This window comes from Erpetoichthys calabaricus, chromosome 13 (assembly GCF_900747795.2).
Source record: "Erpetoichthys calabaricus chromosome 13, fErpCal1.3, whole genome shotgun sequence".
NCBI classification, from domain to species: Eukaryota; Metazoa; Chordata; class Cladistia; order Polypteriformes; family Polypteridae; genus Erpetoichthys; species Erpetoichthys calabaricus.
In genome coordinates, this window is record NC_041406.2 from 31,736,354 (window position 1) to 31,758,217 (window position 21,864).

The window sequence follows — 21,864 nt, forward strand, 5'->3', positions numbered from 1 at the left end:
AGGCATTCCCAGAAAAATATGATTGATGGATTGAAAAGAATAACAGTCAGCTAGAACATACAAGGGCAAAAAACTCCATTTTCAGGCCTCGATTCACAGATTCTTTGTAGCTTATTCTAAGTAATTTAACAGCTATCCATACATGAAGTCATTCTATTACAATCTTCATTCCAAACCACATCAGAATATATCATATCCATTTAGCAATATGCATTTTCAGCCAGTAGGATATTGGAATTTAAATTACAAGGTTTCTGTGTCAATTTCCACCACTGACTCCATTTGTGAAACTTAGTAAGTTACTAAATCAGTATATGATCCCACAGTTGAAATCCATAAAATCAAATGCACTACTATAACTAATCAGTTACTTTGTATACAGTAAGTGCATCTATCTATCTATCTATCTATCTATCTATCTATCTATCTATCTATCTATCTATCTATCTATCTATCTATCTATCTATCTATCTATCTATCTATCTATCTATCTATCTATCTATCTATCTATCTATCTATCTAATACAGTGCCTTTCATATCTATGCACCAATCTATTTAAAAGATAGAAGCACCTTCAATACTCACCACCATGCTTGCACAGTGTCTTGACATAGAAGAACAGGACCGTAAATAAGTTGAAAGGTGATGGTGTACCAGACTTCCTGTTCATGTCCCGAATCAGCATGGCTCTTCCAAACTTCCACTCTGTATCAGACTGGGCCTGAATCCTTTGGTAGGTATCACTCATCATGGCGATCAGTAAGTTTATCAACACAATAACTGTGACCACCAAATACACACCAAAAATAAAATGAGTGATCGCTTTAGTGAAAGCAGGTGTCCGGATAAGAGGAGGCATGGAATCGGGGTCAACTAATCCAAAAAGAGCAAAGAAGAGCTTGAAGGATATTTCCAGAGGCGTTTGGGTTTTTGTGCCATTGCCATTACTTGTGTGGTTATCTATGGATGTATCCACTGGGTATACTGGTTGATATATAGCAGAGAGATTCATGGTAAAGGCAATTTCAAAAAGTACAAGGATGACTGCAAACCGTGCCAAGTCTTTCATAAGGTCACGGATTATAATCGCCCAGGGACCAAAGAGGTGGTGAAAGGTCAAAAACTCAAGGAACTGCATAAAGCTAAGGGTCATGGAAATTGATAAAAAAATGTTACGGACAAATAGGCAGTTTAGCCGATCAGGAATGTGGAAGGCAATTGCAAGAATGTGGCAGAAGAATCCAATGGCAGAAAATCCAAGGACCAAAACACGAATCCAGGCAAGGCCTACTCTTTCTCCTGGATGGGTTAATTCTGAGACTAGGACACCAGCAAGCCAGGCAAGAAGAAGCCACTCATTCCAGGCCGGCAACATTTGTCCCAGATATATAGGGTTTATGGGAGGATAGACAATAGTTAAGATAAAAAGTAATATTAGGAAGATGTGAGAGACCAAATGGCTCATGAACTTAATAATGGGAATCTTATTAAACCTGTGCCTCAGGGGCAGTGAAAAAATGAGCCATACTGGGGGGCACAGCAGGAAACAAAAAAACAAAAGAGCTATTTTCCATGTTGCCCACTTTAAATTTCCATACCAGACTTCTGTAAGGTACTTCTGCACAGCTGGATGGGCAACCACATCCTTCTGTTGACTCTCAATCAGGCAGTCGAGCATAGATGTGTTCCTATGGTCTACAGCACGTAGGATGTAACCAGCACTTTTCCCACCGGAGGCCACAGTGAGGAGTTCGGTGGCCATGCCTTCACAGCACTTAGCTGCATTGAGAAGGTCCATCGATCGTTCTTTCTCCTTGAGGGCCGTGAGGCTGAATGCACGGGAGAGCTTCACAGCCGTGTTCAGAGGAGCTGGGGAGTGAAGGACGAACTCCACAATTACTTTGTTTTTGTTCATTTTCCCACATACCATTAGGTCAAAAATAAACTGGAATGAAAGACAAATGATAATAACATAATTGTGCTATGATGACCTGAGAGGACACAGTCAAATTAGGTTCACGCGCCAAGCTGTGCTCAGTATTCAAGAATCATTTCATTATTCAAGACTTTCTGATACTGTCTTAATAATAGGAATCTCTTCGAGCTTTAGATTTGCAATAATTTTCACCACAGTAATGCAATTATTGAACATACAATGGATTCAGAAAGTATGCAAACTCCTTCAATTTTTGCACACATTATTGTGTTGTACAGTTAATTAAAAATAGATACATTTGCCATTTTTGCCCATCCATCCACACTCAATATCCATTAAGACAACATGAAACATGTTTACAATGAAATTTGAAAGTGTATTAAAAAGCAAAAATTGAAATATCACATTGACACAAGTATTCAGACACATTGCTTTGACACTTGAAATTTGGCTGAGACGCATCCCATTCCACTGATCATCACTGAGACGTTTCTACACCTTGTTTTGAGTCCCCCTTGTTCTGATTGCACGTGATAAGGAGACGCGCACACGTATCTATAGAAAGTCCCAGAGTTGACAATGTACTTGACATGCTGATGTGGGGAAAAAGGAATTGAAATCATTTTAGCACAAGGCTACAACACAGCAAAATGTGAAAACAGAGAAGGAGTCCAAATACTGTGTAAATCCACTGTAAAAAAAATTAGCTTGCTTTTAAAACTATACAACATTAAGTGCAAACCATAGAAGAAAGAATATTACATTACATTTTCAGACCTTGTATTTCTTTACAGTATTTTACTTTACTAAAATATTGTCACTATGTTCACATGCCTACAGTGTACATACACATTAAATGAAAATGACTTGTTACAAAGTAAAGCTCCCAAAAGCCTTTTTCCTTGTATTATGCTAGGGCATGCTGCCATCTTCAGGACAAGTCACAAGACAAGACGCTTCTTTATTTAGAATATAATATTCTGCAACCCGCTTAACTCACTTCAGGGGGGCCGGAGCAAGGTTGGAAATAACTGGAGAAGCTGCCAGCCTATCAGGGGAAGCAACTCACACACACAAAAAAAGGGCCAATTCAGAACAGCCAATCAACCAACCACACATTTCTTCCAGGACTGGGGGGAATCTGTAAGAAAACTCCATGCAGACCTGGGAAGAGCATACAAACTGTGCACAGACAACATGAGATTCAATCACAGAATGTTCGGGCCCGGCCAGTACTTGAATGGGAGGCCATCTAGGAAAAGCTTGGGTTGCTGAAGGATTTGTGAGGTCAGCAGGGGGCGCTTACCCTGTGGTCTGTATGCATATCCCAATGCCCCAGTGCAGTGACGGGGACACAGTGCTTTCAAATTGACGCAGTCCTTCAGATGAGACATAAAACTGAGGTCCTGACTCTTTGTGGTCATAAAAGATCATCCTTCATAAAGAGCAAGGTGTATCCTGATGTCCAGGCTAAATTACCAACCACAACATAGTAATTCTGGCCTCCTAATCATCCTCTGTCTATCTCCCTCACCACTTCACCATCTAACAGCTAATGCGAGGTGAGAGAACTGCCATAAAAATGGCTGCCGTCACATCATCCAGGTGGATGCTACACATGAGTGGCGGTTGAAGTGGCTCCCCACTCACTGAAGCACTTTGAATAATGAGGAAATCACTATATAAATGTAAAGAAAATAAAGGAAAACAAAAACAAAGATGCTGGTTCCAAGTCAAACCCAGGCATACACTAAGGAACAGGAGCTGATGTGGTAATAACACTCAGGTCTTTAAACTATGACTGCTTGTGGGCCAAGTTAAACTGGATTTGCATTGCAATCACTTACTTCATATGCTCTGAAATAGACGTCTGCATTCCTGCAGAAATCCTGTGGTACCTGTTGAGACTCGACTCAAAGCTTTGTAGTGTGGGGCTAAATTTAAGAATTGTGAGCAGACACGTGCAGTTAAACTTCATTCATGTGACCAGATATCAGGTGGTCAGAGCGTAGATGACCCTCCGAGAAAAATCTTGAATAATAAATAATGTCCCTTCTCCTGATCTGAGAGGAACATGCTTCTAGGTGGCCACAGGCTATCAGAAGAGGAGGTGCTACCTGTAGAAACTGGCAATAAAAGCAGCTCCTAGGAGTAGGGAATAGCAGATAAAACAGTAATAGAAGACCACTTCTCCACTGCTGAAGTCCATCGGCCTGAATTTGTGGCTGCCATTGAGCCTCGAGTCGTTTTAGATCAACTTGGAGTGCTGGGAATAGTGTGGCACATCATGTCGCCTCTAACCCAAGGTGATCAGTGTGAGGAGTAGCCAGAGGTGTACATGTGCAGGCTTGGGACAAGGCAACCAGGATCATGTGGAGCCACAGAACATCAGAGTGGCCGAAGAGGATGACAATGTGTTCGACTGCAAAGGAACTAAACCCCATATATATATAAAATCTAGTATACTAGGGAGGACCCAAAAATACGAGAATGTTTTTCTGGAGGCTTGAGGGGTGTTAGTTGCGATGTTTGCCAGCTAGGTGCATGTACTAGACTGCCCTCTGCATCATTTGGTCAAGCAGCGTCCTTGGGAAAAGGTCTGTAAGGTCAATGTAATGTATTTTCTTGAGCCTCTGTTAACGTCTTCATCGATTTTGTGATGATAGACTTGAAAGAATAATGTGTTTGCATCAAGTTCTGTTTCCATTTGGGGAAAACAGCAGCAGAAGCTGTCACAATGCTTCGAGAGGCTTTCAAAGAAGAAGCTATGAGACAGGCAAGGGTTTTTACCTTAAAGTGCTGAAGCGATTGCGTGATGCTGTATGGAGAAAACGTCTCGAATTGTGGCGATCAGGCGATTGGCTTCTGCTTCACGGCAATTCTCCTGCCCACACAGCACTGAGTGTGCACCACTTTCTCATGAAAAATGGGATGAAAATGGTTTCCAACTCCCACCACTCCCTGGACCTTGCACCCTGCGATTTTTTCTTATTTCCAAGAATGAAGATGGACCTTAAAGGAATGTAGAGGAGGTCAAGAAGCAAACCACGGAGGCACTGAGGGCTATCACTTTGGAAGAGTTTCAGGACAGTTTTGAACAATGGAAAAAGCAGTGGGGCAAGGGTATTGTGTCTCAGGGAGAGTATTTGATTACATTTTGGAAATGTTCACAGAAATATATGATTTTTTTTAATTCTCATTATTTTTAGGTCTCCCCATACATCTGTCCATTTTTCTGTCAAGAGCAGTCACTCGACTGCAGGTCACACTTGCACACTCACACATTCAGTCCTAATGACCAATTTAGAGTGTGCCAAATAACCAGACATGCACGTCTAAAGGAAAAATGGTGGTCCTAGAGGAAAATGCCACAAACAAACGGAGAAAACATTCAAACGCCACACATATGGTGTCTGTGCTGAGATCTGAACCCAGTCTCACGGAGCTGTGAGGCATGCAACTACTGTCAACACATTAATGCTCTTTATATTTTGGTTCTTTTGTTTCTTGCTGTGTTCACATCGGAAGTAATAAAGTCATAACTGTTGAAATAAGGAAGCTCTTAATCTCCTGCTCACCTTCCTGTCTTCAATGAGTTTTAAAGAGTTGCTGCCTCTCCTCAGTAGGAAGCTCAGGGTTTCCTGGTGATTCTCCTCCGCCGCATATTGAATTGGCAGCTTCCCTTCTTTACACTCAAGTTTGGAAGAGGCTCCACTCTCCACCAGGAACCGCACCGTCTCCAGGAATCCTGACTTGGCTGCAAAGTGGAGTGGCGTCCAGCCGTTCTGGGAGTTTGGGTGGAACAAATACGATATATTAAAAAATGTGGTATTTGAGAAGTTAAACAAATGGTAATCTGCATTTTATTAATTTGGTAGTTAAGAAAAGGTTTATAGAATCAGTACAGTAGTTGAATTTTTTTTTAACTTAATGCAGCATATGCTGTGATGTTTAATTGTTAATATAAAAAAAAGTAATTCACACTTTTCATTCCTCCAGTCATTTTCTAAACTCGTTTTTAGGTGTGTTCACATATAATGCGAGAAGCACCTACTGCATTAATTACGACTGTCTGTCTGCTCTGTCTGTCCGCATGAAACAACACAGACCCCCGCGGAATGATTTGGTTGAAATTTAACACACTTATTTGTCAAATAAATTTGTTGAGAAGATTCAGTTTTGTTGAGATATCTTGAACAGATTGAACAAAAGCATTGGTTAATCCGCGAGCCCCTCTGTCATAAAACAGCAAAACAATATTCTGTGCAAATTCAACAAATGAGTTTATTGCTTCAATTTTAGCTTCACAGATGCCATTCATTTCCGTGGTCACATCACACTTAGAGTACCTTATCCACATCGTTGATTTCAGCCCCTTGACCCAGTAGTACCCGCACCATCTGAGAATGGCCATTAGCTGCAGCCAAATGGAGACATGTGCGTCCACGTTTGTCTTTCAAAAGTAGGTGAGATGTTGATTTACTAAGAAGGAGTCCCACCACAGCTGTGTGACCATTCTGAGCCGCAAGATGAAGAGGAGTTGAGCCCTGAGACAAAAGTGAAGACATCAAAATAAACAAAACAACCTGTGACCACAACATTTTTAGCAACCGAAGAACATCCATCCATGCATTTCCTGAGCAGGTGTTATCAGTTAGAAGGCACTGGGAAGCCAGGGCCAAGTCTGCAGAACCATTATTGTACATTTTGTGCCTTAAAAGAAGGTGACTTACATTTACATTACGATGTAACTGCTTACAGATATTTTGTACTTTTGCAGCCCAGATAGGTTAAGTGACCAGCTCAAGATCAGACTGTGAGGCATTGAACTTGTAACCTTCTGATTTACTGTCCAGGGCCACAATTGCTACACTTCTTTGGGATAAGGCCAGGCCAGTGCCCAGAGTTACCTGGAGCTTTAACAAAATATAGACGTGCATGTCAGATTAACTGAAGGGTCAAAGCTGGCCATGTATAGATGTGTAGCTGACAGTGCCATTATAAGGCATCCCTTCCACTACCCATACCACCTACACTTCATAACAAGTAATCCACCTGAAACTAAGCAGACGTGGGCCTGGCCAGTACTTGGATGGGAGACCACCTAGGAAAAGCTAGGGTTGCTGTTGGAAGAGGTGCTGGTGAGGCCTTCAGTGGGCACTTACCCTGTGGTCTGTGGGTGGATCATAATGCACTGTCCAGTAAAAATTGGCATTGTCATTCATCTGAGACCTAACTTTCTGTGGTCATTAAAGATCCCTGGGTATCTAATAGAAAGAGTTGGGTGTACCCCAATGTCTTGGCTAAATTGTCCATCACAGTTTTGTTCATTTTGAACCCCCTGTCTCTAATTGGCTAATTATCCCTCTCACGCCTTCACCACCTAACAGCTGATGTGTGGTGAACATACTGGCATAAAAATGGCTGCTGATGCATCGTCAAAGAGGATGCTGCACATTGGTGGAGGTTGAAGTGGTTTCCCACTGTCTGTAAAATGTTTTGGGTTGGCAGAAAAGCGCTATGTAAATGTAATTAATTAATAGAGTGCTTTGTGCTTTAAGGGTAATGCAGACGGGTCAGACTCTGAGTCCCTGTGGTTGTCTTCTGGTAAAGATGAGTCCACAAACTGGATGAATGAATGGATGACTGTTGCAAGAACAATGCCCATCTTGATGAAACCTTTTAACAAAAAATGACCAAAAACAGTTCCTGAAAATGGCCTACCTGAAGGTGTGTCTGTGCATCTGCTTGTACTCCAGGATAATTGAGTAGGAGCCTCACGAGATTTTCATGGCCCGACTGAGCAGCAAGATGTAGAGGAGTATATCCAGACTGTTCATAAGTGAAATATAAATAAATTAAGCCTACAAAAATTATATAAAAGCATTGCCAGCTGCCCAAAAGACATGTCTGGCTGTGAGATACATCCTGCAACATTGAGATAAAGGCATATTGATATTTTAGGTTTATTAATTACAGTAATACAGTAAAAGAAATGTATCTGTCTGTATTCACACAAAAAACAAGAACTTCTTCAATATTGACTTCAGTGTATTTATACATTTTGTTGACATCTTTACTGTTATTTCATCTTCCTTTACAATGAGAAGTCAAGCAAAATGATACCTTTTATGGCTAACTAAAAAGATGACAGTATATAAGTTAATGAGGCAGCTCAGTCCTCTTCTTCAGGCAGGATACAATTGATTACGGCTCAAAACAAGGCAAGCACCCCAAAAAAGACAAAGATTCACATAGATAGATAGATAGATAGATAGATAGATAGATAGATAGATAGATAGATAGATAGATAGATAGATAGATAGATAGATAGATAGATAGATAGATAGATAGATAGATAGATAGATAGATAGATAGATAGATAGATAGACTTTATTTTCCCCAGGGGGAAATGTGGTTTTAGCAGAAGCTCTTTAAATGAACAGTATATATGTACAATAAGGTCTGGACAGATACCAGAATGACTACAAAGAAAGAAACCTTCTGACTTGGCAGTCTCAGTCACCGTGAGACATTATGCAGGTCACCTTACAAGGCCAGCTCAACTTCTGTGTTGCTACACTGGATATAATTATAGGCTTACTTTCCATTTTCTTTCACAAGTGTGTTTGCTTTTTCTTTACACACTTGTATAGGGCAGAAGCAAATTAAAGTAAAATGGACTCAGAAGATGGGTCAATAAAGGTATCAACAAGCCAAGGTCGCAAGTGGGAGGACAGGAATCAAATAAACAATGGCCAGGATATGAGACAAAATTGTAAATCAAGAAGTACGGTGACAGAGTCAATAGCCATAATAGAAGTGGAAGAATAGAAAGATATTTGTATACCCGACAGATCTTTAACAACTAGACATAACAGCATGCCCTGCCATGTGTGAAAAGAAGGCTGAAATATTAGATGAGTAATGGACAAATAACAGAAGTCTGCAAAATGAAACTTATAAAATATTTTTTTAATTGTGAATAGTTATTTTCATTGCATTCATGAACACAATAAAAATATAAATGGAATGTTTCCATCACATTAGGTACAAAAGAAATGTAATTAATGTTTAACCAATGATGTAATTTATTCGCATATACAATATTGTTTTAAATTAGGGGTGGGCAAAGTCGTTCCTGGAGGGCCACAGTGGCTGCAGGTTTTAGTTCCAACCTAGTTGCTTAATAAGAAGCACTTATTGCTCAAGTAACACTTCTGCTTCATTTTAGTCGTCTTGTTCATTAAGATTTTGAACACTTATTGCTTATTTTAGTCTTAAACAGCTGTATTCTCATTTTTAATTGCTCCTTGTGTAAGGGACGGCCAACAGATTATCCCGGCCGGGACGCCCCAGTAATGGAAGGATGGGGGGAAGGCAGCTTATCAAAGACACTGCCTGAACATTTCAATCAGGCTCCTACCTCATTCTGTGTTATTTTTTGGTCACATATTAAGATAATTTTGGTGAAATCGTTTAGTTATTTCTCATATAGTGCTGGACTCATAATTGCTCCTGATACATTAATACATTTATAAATGATTCTATTAGTTTGGGGGTTGTGCCCTTATTTTTTAAACATGCTGCAGTTCGTCCCTGTCTAAAAAAGGCAGAATTAGATCCTGGAGTTTTAGCCACTTTTCGTCCAATTTCCCAACTGCTGTTTCTGGCTAAAATTCTAGAAAGAATTATTTATAATCAATTGGTCGATCATCTTAACTCCAATAATTTATTTGAGATCTACCAATCTGGCTTTAGGTGTTATCATAGTGTTGAAACGGCACTCCTGAAAGTGTTCAACGACATCTCTCTTATTACTGACTCAGGTGATGCGGCAGTCCTTCTCCTCCTTGACCTGTCCGCTGTCTTTGATACCATTGACCATGAAATATTGCTGATGCGGCTTGAACATTTTGTTGGGCTTAAAGGGGCTGCTCTTAACTGGTTCAGGTCATATCTAATTGGTAGACACTTTTCAGTGACTTTTAATTCCTCTTTTTCATCTACTGCTCCTCTTAAAATATGGTGTTCCTCAGGGATCCATTTTAGGTTCTATTTTATTCTCTATATACCTTCACCCTATTGGAGCGATTTTTAGGAAATTTAACATTTCTTTTCACTGCGATGCTGATGATACTCAGTTTTATATTCCTGTCTCCAACTCTGCAACAAATCAACTCCACAATTGTCTGTCTGAACTAAGATCCTGGATGGCTAATAATTTTCTTGATCTGAACAAAAAAAACGGAGGTGCTTATAGTGGGTCCATCAGCTAAAGCCCAAATTGGTCTTGGACTTCTCGGCTCTTTCTCTGTCTTTTCCAAACCTCAAGACCGCAATCTTGGTGTTACCTTTGATAGTAACCTCTCTTTTGAGAAACAAGTAAATTCTGTAGTCAAGAGTTGCTTTTTCCAACTTCGTTTATTAGGTAAGATCAAGCCTTTTTTATCTTATAGGGATCTTGAGAAAGCTGCTCATGCTTTTATTTTCTCTCGCCTCGATTACTGCAACTCGCTGTATTCTGGGATTAACAAGTCTCTGATACACAGGTTACAGTTGGTCCAAAATGCTGCCACTTGCTTTCTGGTTGGGGCAAGAAAGTATGACTCTGTTTTTCCTACTTTAGCTTCTTTACACTGGCTGCCTGTCAGTTTTCGAATTGATTTTAAAATCTTGCTGCTAGTTTTTAAATCTTTACATGGGTTTGCTCCTGCCTATTTATCTGAACTGTGTGTTTCACACCAGCCATCCAGAGTACTTAGATCCTCTGGTCAGTTGTCTCTTGTTGTCCCTCGTACCAAGTGTAACACTAAGAGGGACAGGGTCTTTGCAGCTGCTGCGCCTCGCCTGTGGAACTCTTTACCTCATTACATAAAGGAGTCGTCTACAATTGAACTGTTCAAAACAAGACTAAAGACTCATTTCTATTCACTTGCATTCCTTGACCTTCAGTATTAGATTGGTTTCCTCTTTTTGATTATATAACATTACTTCTATTTATTATGTATCTCATTTTATGTTCATATATTTTATTTCTATTTATGTTTTTATGTTAATTGTTTTGTTTTTCTTTTATTCTATTATTGTAAAGCACTTTGGCCAGAGCATTACTATGTTGTTTTAAATGTGCTTTATAAATAAATTGACATTGACATTGACATTAATAGAATTATTTGGAGCCTCTCCACATGAGATATGATTATACAACAATAACACTACAGTGACCTCCTATACTGCACTGCTTTGGAGTTAACTTATTTTGCTTAACAGGAAACTTCTTGCCCATCCTTGATGACTCAATTAGTTTCTCTCTGGCATTTCCATGCATTAATTCTGAGTGCATATGTCTGTGCTGCGCTCCTACAAGTACCTGAGGGTCAACATCAATTACAGGTTGGACTGGCCTCAGAACACAAAGGAACTAAATAAGAAAGGGCAGTGCAGACTCATTTTTTTAGAAAACTGTGTTCCTTTATTGTGGGAAGTGACAGCCTTCACGTTTTCTATAACTATGTGATGGCCAATGCAAACAACTGCGGTGTGCTGGGCTGGTACCATCACTTCAAGAAAGAGCCACTGAATTAACAAACTAATTAAGATGACAGGCTCAGTTTTGGGGCACACTCTGGACCCACTGGAGGTCGTAGCAAAGGAGGGAATTAAAACAAATCTGAGAGCCAATACAAACAATGCTGCACATCCCCTCTCTGACACACTAACACTGAGGACTTCCAGCCAACAAATTAATTCATTAGGCACATGTCAAAAAAACACTACCGGGGCTCCTTTATACCAACAGCAATACGCCTGCATAATGTCTCACTCAGTCAGAAGTCACAAGTTTTCATTCTTTTTAAATTTTCTTCCATTTTATCCATTCTCATGTGTGTTCAGACCATAGTGTGTATATATATATATATATATATATATATATATATATATATATATATATATATATATATATATATATATATATATATATACAGGGTTAGTCAAAATTATTTTAACACTAATGGTACTGCTATGAATATACTTATATACAATTTTTGTGGACATTTTATGACCACATTTTGTACATGTGTTGAGCAGGGTGGCAAACAGGATGAGACAATCCTGTAAATCATCTTGCACATATGAAGTATATATATATATATATATATATATATATATATATATATATATATATATATATATATATATATATATATATATTCATTAGAACATATCTTAGTAACTGAAAAAATACCAACAGAACAGGCACAAGAAATAAGATGCAACATCGCCAGCCAGCTACACACAAGACAACCAACCACATGTATTCTGGCAAATGAACAGAAAGCTCTAAGATCTTTACGGAATGACAACAGCATTATTATTACACCAGCTGACAAAGGAGGCGCAACTGTTATCCTAGACAGAGAACAATACTCCACAGCTATGGAAGAAATGCTTTCGGACACTAATACTTATCAACAGCTAAATAACGACCCAACAAAAACTACACAGAATAAAATAAACTATACTCTGACCAAACTCCGAAATGGTAACCGCCTGGATGTACAGAACTTTCACAAAATGAAATCCAATGATGCTAACTGCCCGGAATTTTATGGACTCCCAAAAATACACAAAACACCACTAAAATACAGACCAGTGGTTAGCCTAATAGGCGGACCATCATACAACTTGTCAAAAAGACTTTTCCAACTACTTAAACATTTAACTGACGACTCAGATTATTCTGTCAACAGCGCGGAGTCGGCATTACAGCGCTTGAATGACGTATCCATCGCCGAGGACGAGATCATGGTCTCGTTTGATGTTATATCGCTATATACCATGATCCCGATCCAACTGGCCACAGAAACACTATTAATGAAACTGGATAGTGACCCCACCATAGAGACAAGAACCAAACTGTCCATCAAAGACATAATGCACCTAATATCACTTTGCCAAAAAACGCACTTTCATTTCAACGGCAAGTATTACACACAGAAAGAAGGCATGCCAATGGGATCAACGTTATCTGGACTCCTAGCTGAACTGGTAATGCAACGATTTGAAAACATAGCTTTATCCCAGATTACACCCAAAATTTGGATATGCTATGTAGACGACACATTCATCATATTAAGAAAGAACCAGCTGAATGAGTTCTACAATCATATTAACACAATATTCCCTGTAATCCAGTTCACAATGGAAAAAGAAATCAATCGACACATCAACTTCCTGGACATTTACATCAAAAGAAATAGTGATGCCACCCTGACCACAAGTGTTTACCGCAAACAATGCTACGCAGACAAGATTCTACACTTCGCCAGCAATCACCCGGTATCTCATAAACGGAGCTGCGTGAAAACCCTATTTAAACGAGTCCACACACATTGTAATACCAAGGAAACAAAAATTAATGAGAGACGCTATCTGTTCCAACTTTTCACCTCGAACGGATAATCAAAAACATTCATTAATCGGAGTCTACACAGCAGACGCCAAAGGAATCAGCATACAATTGACTTAAATCAGAACCCCCATCCCACCTGGCATTCACTCCCGTATCACCATAATGTGTCAGAAGGCACGGCACGCACTCTGACCAAGTGGGGCATCAGAATAGCACATAAACCCACTAACAATCTGCGCATGGTCCTGTTTAATGCTAAAAACAAGAAATCGACAGCCGAAACACGAAACGCAGTTTATAGTATTCCATGCAATTCTTACTCAGCTGTATACATAGGACAAACGTCAAAAAGAATCTCAACACGTGTACAGGAACATCGCAACGCCGTCAGAAGAAAGGACACACTATCTTTGATATATGCACATACTAAATCGACAGGACACACATTCAACTGGGACAACGTAAAAGTAAAAAAAGTGCCAGAGAGTTGGCCGAGTCTTGGCTATCAGATGAAAATGCCATCAACAGACACTTGGACATAAATCCAGCATATGCCAACTTAAAAAGGACATGTACACAATAATTAAACTATACAACCCCCCCCCCCCTTGATCATACTGACTTAGTCAACTCCACCCACCCCCCCCACCCCCCACTGAATGTGTTGCTATATATTGCCTTTGATTCTTGTAAGTCTAAGCATTATCCTCTGATGAAGACCCCTGATAGGGGTTGAAAGCTCAGGAATAAAACTATTTTATGATACGTGATTCGTTTTTTCTCCCTTCGTGGATCTCCAACTGCATATATATATATATATATATATATAGAGAGAGAGAGAGAGAGAGAGAGAGAGAGAGAGAGAGAGAGAGAGAGAGAGAGAGAGTCACACACGTGCACATGGGAGGCAGCTAAAGGGTGTAAATGAAAGTAATTCCACACCAGACCAGGGGGTAGCAGGGTGCGCTGAACTTTTTTCTCACTTTCCTGCAGAACATTCACGGGAAATTCCGTCTGGCCCTAATGACGTCACTTCCGGTTCTGGGCCCTTGGATAACATCACTTCAGGGGGAAGAACCCATGACCAAAGAGAATTCCTGTTCCGGACCTTTTGATGAAGTCATGTCCGGGTCCGAACCTATGGAAGAGGACCCTTCCGCTTCCACCCTCGATGACTTCACTTCCTTTTCTGGTCTTTAAAGCCACAATATTTGACTAACCTAATCATTTCTGTTTTGGACTCCATTCTGAGCACATCAGTGCTATCAGTTTAACATTTGCAGCCAGGGAATATTATGACTCTTGTGTCTGCTTTTTGTGCAATGTGTGAGTCGGTGTCTTGGACCCCAAAGATAAGGCTGAGTCTCAGTACTTTAGCAAAACCAGCTCGAAACAGGAACAGCACGGTTATTTATTGTAGTGAGATCTAAAATTCTACTATACACAGACACAGCAATCAGGCAGGGTAGTGGCCAGGTTAGTGGCCAAGTAATACTATGCCCTACATCACCAATTAGGCAACTGGCGCTTTGCGCGTGGCAGCGGGCAGCTTGTAGTTGTTTCTGTGGCGCTGCAAATCTGCGGTTGCCTCGGTGACAGACAAGCAACCCTCAACAGATGCGGAAGTCATGCTTCTGTGTGTCATGCCGATGGGAGAGTCTCAAAAAAGTTCAGAAGTCTCACAATATATGTATAAATATATTTATCTATCTATCTATCTATCTATCTATCTATCTATCTATCTATCTATCTATCTATCTATCTATCTATCTATCTATCTATCTATCTATCTATCTATCTATCTATCTATCTATCTATCTATCTATCTATCTATCTTTAAATAAAGATCCTCACTGGAATTATGCATATGCTCAACTAGAATAAGGTGGTAACTGGGCACAGTAATGTGCACATTGGTGCATTTTAGTGCGTCTTCATGTAAAAAATATGCAGCCTGTCATATTTTTAAAGAATGTTCTGTGTTCCCCTGCTGTAATGGGAACAGGACACATAAGCAGAACTGGTTTCACGGGTAGTATATGGAGTATTACACGCTTTTCGCAGCTGCAGAAAAGCACCCAGGCAAACACAGAAGTATGCATACGGCAGCAGGGTCCCAAATTCCTTGTTTTCCATCCAAATTAAACATTCAAAACCCCGCATTTCACAATTTTGAAATACCCTGCAAAAAAATTTTTTTGTATTTTCTGACAATCCATATGTGAATCAAAACTTGCCTTTATCTCTCATCACTTGTTTTAACAAATACATGTATTCATTTTATGAAACCTTGAACTTAGTACTCTTGGTTCAATTGTGTTTTGCTTATCCTGATTTAATTTAAAGCTTAATAAAATAATAAAAAAGCCTTCAACAGCTTAGAAAATCAATATTTCTTAATATTCAGAATAGAAAAACTCTTGTCTACCAAGAAGAACAGCATAAGGTAATACTTTATTGTAAGGCTGTTTATTTTCTTCCTTCTAATTATATAAACCATTACCTCACTCGTGTGTTCTCTGATGAGCCTCCCCTCCATGGTGCTTTGTGGAACTTCACTCTGCACAGTTGCTGGTACTTTCGTGAGAATCTCCCGGACGAAATCCACCTGACCAAACTGAGCCGCCACGTGAAGTGCAGTCAGTCCAGTCTAGATATCGGGAATAAGAAAAAAAATACATTGTTATAATCATGAAGCTGTTAGACAGTAATTCAGAAATACTGTAAGAGATAAAGTGAATAACAAACTCAACAGTGTGAATAAAATTTTACAAAGCACTGGAAAACTAGACGGCGGACATGACATAGGAGATCTCCAATCTGCTGTACACTGAAAAAAGAAAGGGCTTAAAACCAGGGAGACCAAAGCTCAATATGTAAGTCGGGAATCACTGCCAAAATTTCAAAATAAAATCCCAACTACCAAAAGAGATTTGCTTGTAGTTACAGAATGCAACAATTTTTAAAAAATTAGGCAAAAATGCAGATGCCAAAAACAGCTTGCCGCCATCTTATATAATGACTGAGCACTAAAGGCACATAACACAACTTCCTGTTGTCATGTGGCAGGGATGGAGCATTGTTGTTAACTATAATATGGCTACAGTCAGCAAAAAATACCAAAAATGGTGAAGTCTGTGGAAAGCAAATTGATGGCATGAAAATAAATAAAAATAAAAATATATCAAAACCCAAATCCCGAAATACATAAAAATTAAGTTAAAAAATTCAAAAAAATCAATCATAGCAAGTTTGAATAGCTTGTTAAAATACATTTACATTAATTTATTTGGCCTACACTTTTATCCAAAGCAACTTACAACATTTGAGATACAATTGGTGACATTTCTTTTTGTTTTGTCCAATAGGAGCACAAGTGGGTAAAGTGACTTGCTCAGTTTTTTATCAACTCCCCACTCTGTCTGTCTTTGCACTCTGGCCTCTTGTCCGGGTAGGAAACCATCCTCCTTCCTGGCCAGGGTGCCTGTTCTCCTCCTTGCACACAGTGTCAGTGGTGGGATTTGACCAGAAAACCTCAAGTCTTAGGTCCAACATCTTAACCACGGCAACCCTGCTTGCTCTTAATTGAATGAACTTTCTCAGACGTCTGCCTCACTCTTGCATTTTCTTACACTAACAATATAAAAGTAACTCCAGACAGAAAAAGAAAATGTCTTGCCTTAGTGCTGTGTATCTTAAAGGACATGGTTCCTTTCAGGGCATCAAGAACGTTAATGTGTCCATACTTAGCAGCTAAATGAACTGCAGTCATTCCTTCCTGTAAAAAAAGCAGCTTTATTAACAAAATGTCAAAGACGTTTATTTCTTTGAAACACATTAAATGCAGATTTATAATTCTTTACTAAACCAAAAAACACAGAAACCCCGGACAATTACATTCATGAAAGCCACTTTTTTTCCATTACAGGCTCAGGAGAAGCTGAAGCTGATCAAATATGAAGTTATACTGGGTGGGCCACTGGTCCAGCACCAGGCACACTCACTCGCACCCAGTTAGCCTCTAGTGAGTGGAGATACCATAAACAGCAATGCATGGTGTTTTAGAATTAGTTTAAAAATAGCTTTTAGCTTTACCTTACTATATTATCTTTTTCCATGTATGACTTGTAGGGAACTTTAGGCAGCTTCTCATAATGAAGGACAGAAATAAGTTAGATTATTATTTCATGTGGAACTGACTAACAGTCACACAATCCTGAAAATATCATTCCACCCACCCTTCTGTATATCCACAATAAGCTCCAAAGATCTCTACCTGAAATGTGACACACAACAGTGGAACTCGAGTTGTTAATTGTTTCCTAGTTGTTTCCTTAATTGTTAGATAGATAGATAGATAGATAGATAGATAGATAGATAGATAGATAGATAGATAGATAGATAGATAGATAGATAGATAGATAGATAGATAGATAGATAGATAGATAGATAGATAGATAGATAGATACTTTATTAATCCCAAGGGTTAGGGTTAGGGAAATTCACAAATACTCCAGTTACTCCAGTTCTTAATTGTTTCACATATAATGCTTTCTCCAAATATTGAGATGGAATGTAGTGTAAGGGAGGAACCACACAATATCACCGGCACACACTCTGAATGAGATTACTGAAAGCAGGTAGTTTAGAAGTAAGCCGCTCTTAAATAAAAGACATATGACCACAAGGGAGCACCACTGAGCCCCAAAACCAAGACACAGTAAAGCCCAAAAAAATTGTAGGTTTAAATAAAAAAGATGTATTAAACCTTGGCACATTTACAAATCACCCTTCCAAACCAGTTCTTCCTCTTCTCTTCCTCTCATTGAGTGTTGCCTGCTGTCTCCTGACTCTGACTCATTGATGTGTGGCAGTGGGCTCCTTTTAAAACAAGACCCGGGAATGTCTTTGGTGCTATGCTGTGCCTATCTAAAAGCATTTCTGGGCCATATAGAAAGTAGGAAGGTCCTGCCCTGACAGCGCCATCTATCAGCACCCAGGGACCCTGACAAGGTTGCACTTCCAGACTCCAACTCCCAAGCACCCCTTCGGGTGTCCCGATTGGGCTGCCTCACAAGGACCACTGCCGCCTGGTGTTTGGGGGATGGAACTGCTTCTGACTCTCAGCTTCCACTTTTTTATCATTATATTATTTTTTTGTTCCGCCGGCCACTCTGTCTGTCTTTGCACTCCGACCTCCTGTCCGGGTATTAAACCATCCTCCTTCCTGACCAGGATTCCTGTTCTCCTCCTACACAGCATTTAAAGGACCCTTGAGAGCATAAGAAGAAAGATTCTCTGGTCTGATGAGAAAAAAATTGAACCCTTTAGGAAGAACTCCAAACATTATGTCTGATGGAGATCAGTAAGTGCTTATTACTGCATAATGCCATCCCTGTGGTGAAGCACGGTGGTGACAGCATCATTTTATTTGGGGGTGCTTCTCAGTGACAGGGAGAGGAAGGCTGGTCAGAACTGAGGGAAGGATGAATGAAGTCAAATACAGAGAGGTCAGTCAGTCAGTGATTGTCCAACCCGCTATATCCTTACACAGGGTCACGGGGTTCTTAATTGCAGCCAGCACAGGGTGCAAGGCAGGAACAAAACCCGGGCAGGGCTCCAGCCCACCGCAGAATACAGAGAGGTCCTTGAAGGAAACCTGCTGCACAGTACACACGACCTCAGACTGTGGTGACGGTTCACCTTTCAGCACGACAATGACATGAAGCATAGAGCTAAGACAATGCTGGGGTGGCTTCAAGACAAGTCTGTGACAACCCAGCCAAAGCCCAAACTTAAACCCCAACAGAACATCTGTGGAGAGACCTGAAGATGGCAGTTTACAGACACTTCCCATCCAATCTAATGAAGCTTGAGAGGATCAGCCGGGAAGAAAGGGATAAACTGCCCAAACTGAGGTGTGCAAAGCTTGCAGAGACTTAACTAGGAAAACTTGAAGGTGTAATTACTGATAAAGGGGCTTCTACAAAGTATTACATTAAAGGTCTAAATAGTTCAATGAATGAGAGATTTCAGTTCTTGATTTTGAATAAATTTGCAAACCTATCTTAAAACATGCTTTCACTTTGCCTTTATGAAGTACTGATTGTAGATTGATGGGCACATTTATCAATTTAAAATTACTATAAAGTGTATAGAAAGTGAAACCATCTGCATACTTTCTGAGTCCACTGTAGGTTGGGGGCAGACTGCAATTGAATCAGATATAAAACATCATATTATGGAACTCACTACCATCTCAGCTTAGAAATATTGAATCATTCTCACTTTTCAAATCCAAACTTAAAACTGTTTAAAACTGCTTTTTCTCTTTGACTACAATTGCTCTATCCGATTTTAAATTTTGTATTTTAGTTTTGTTTATAATGTGTGTTTCATCTATTGTTCAGTGTCCTTGAGTGTTTAGAAAGGCGCCTAGGAATAAATAAAATGTAATGTATTATTATTACTTAATCTATTCTCAGTTTTGTTACATTAAAGGCCTGATTTTTGTGCATATTATTTTTTTATTACATCCTATTCACAGTCATAGCTGCATTCCTTGGTGTGGTTTTGAGAGATAACCTTGAAAGAATTTTGTACTGATGGGAAAGCTATTTCTTATTTATTTATTTATTAATTTATTTATTTAATCTGCAGTGACTGTTAAAGACCCCCATCTCAGTAACCTTGGCTGGTTTTGTATTTGTATTCTTGAGGATTTCTCTTTAAGCACTTGCCTGCACGACTTCAGAGCAATTTACTGTTTCCTGTGCACAATAAAACTATTTGATCACCTTAATTAACTGGAGCAGATTATTTATATCATACTAGCTGTCCCCCGCAGCTCCACCCATGTAGTACTGAAACAGAACAAACTTTAAAGATCAATAAAAAATGTAATTTGTATTGAAAAGAATTTATATTGATAGTTTTCATATCCGGGAGCCACTTGATATGCAACATTTTTGGTTTTGCTATCAGGGGTAAGGACATACAGGTTTCTTGGGGAACTAACCCGGGAGAAAGCAACGTAAAGCTGACCGTGCAAGAAGCATGGTGAGCTAAGATCAAGCCCTGCCAACTAGAGTGTTTGTCCCTGGGCTTTGTTAATTAATATTGCAAAGCAAAGCTTCACCGGGAACAATAATCTCTTGAACTGAAAGGGCATGTCCGTCACGATTAGAGGAATGCGAAGGATTAAAACCCTCTCGCCGATACCACATCAGACTGACTTGAACGGAGGCTGGCGCATGAATGAGGAGGGCCCCGCCCATTTCCCCCTTCCCTTGGCCCCCAGCCTCTGGCTCGAATTTGTGCGAATAAATCGTTCCCGCAACTATAATACTTAACGTGATGACAGTAGTCGCAAAATCAACCGGAATGTTCAAGCAAATTATAGAAAAAACCCGATCTAAATTCGTTAAGTAGTTCTCTCATGAAAAGCAGACAGACAGACAGATGTCAGTCAGTCATTGTCCAACCCGCTATATCCTAACACAGGGTCACAGGGGTCTGCTGGAGCCAATCCCAGCCAGCACAAGGCAGAAACAAAAAAATGTAAAAATCTGAGAACCTGACACAGGGCTTCCAATAGAGGTTTCTGTAGGCTAATGTGTGTCTGACAGATGCAGGTTTGATAGTGAATGCCAACTTCTGGCAGGTTCTTTTAATACATTCAAGACCAGAAGAGACAGGGCTCAAAGCACGCCAGGAGTGAGGTCACTCGTCTTCTGTGGCTCCATCCTCTGCTCTGGGATGGAAGAAGGAAGAGGATTTAGTGACTGTGTCTCATCTTAACCCATCCCCATTTGATCTCCTTTGCAGAGTCCCCAGCACACTCCTGTAACATGTCTACCTGGCCTTTTCGCATTTGGAGTTTTGTGCCTAGAAGAACATATCGTTTCAAATTTTGGTTTAGGTTTTTTTGCTTTCAGTAATAGTTGGCTTTTGTATTTTTCAGGACATTCTTTTTTGTATTTTAAGCGTTTGGTCTTTGCATGTTTACTTAGATCATTTGGCCTTTCTGTTCTATGTTTGGATTATTTAGCTTTGTGCTTTGTATATTTTTGGATGACCCTGTATTGTTTGGTGGCCTATTCTATTTTGTAAATATTTGACCGAATTATGAATTACTAGACAAAGAGCCCGTTTCAACAACGTAAGATGAAACAGGCACGAGTGGAATAGTAAGTAATAAGTATAAGCTACACAAACCTGATATAGGTGTATTGAATAAATACATAATTAGGCCTGGAGCTGTAGTTGAAATCACCTTTCAGGCCTCTAGAGCTTTCATCGAAGTCGCCTTTCTCTTTGCGTTCGCAGCCGTAAATCCGCCACCTGCCGTAATGATGGTCGTAGTCGCCTTTCTCTTTGAATTTTTGTGGCCGTAAATCCACCGCCTGCCGCGATGTCGGTCTCGTAAGATTTTTCGGGCAGCTGCACAGAAGGCGACTGCGCATTCGGATTTGGATGGACCCTGCCGCGATGTTGGTCGAAGTCGCCTCT

At 39.9% G+C, this 21,864-nt stretch overlaps 1 protein-coding gene across 1 annotated transcript in view; it reads right to left on the minus strand.

Annotated features, from left to right (window-relative positions):
* Positions 1-21,864, minus strand: part of trpn1 (transient receptor potential cation channel, subfamily N, member 1) — a 108,325-nt gene that overhangs the window by 5,238 nt on the left and 81,223 nt on the right. Inside the window, exons 21-26 of the mRNA XM_028818080.2 lie at positions 17,033-17,131; positions 15,857-16,003; positions 7,662-7,769; positions 6,287-6,484; positions 5,516-5,722; positions 587-1,946 (exon numbers count right to left, since the gene is read on the minus strand). Coding sequence (XP_028673913.1) covers positions 587-1,946; positions 5,516-5,722; positions 6,287-6,484; positions 7,662-7,769; positions 15,857-16,003; positions 17,033-17,131 — 2,119 coding nt within the window. The remainder of the gene's footprint in view (positions 1-586; positions 1,947-5,515; positions 5,723-6,286; positions 6,485-7,661; positions 7,770-15,856; positions 16,004-17,032; positions 17,132-21,864) is intronic.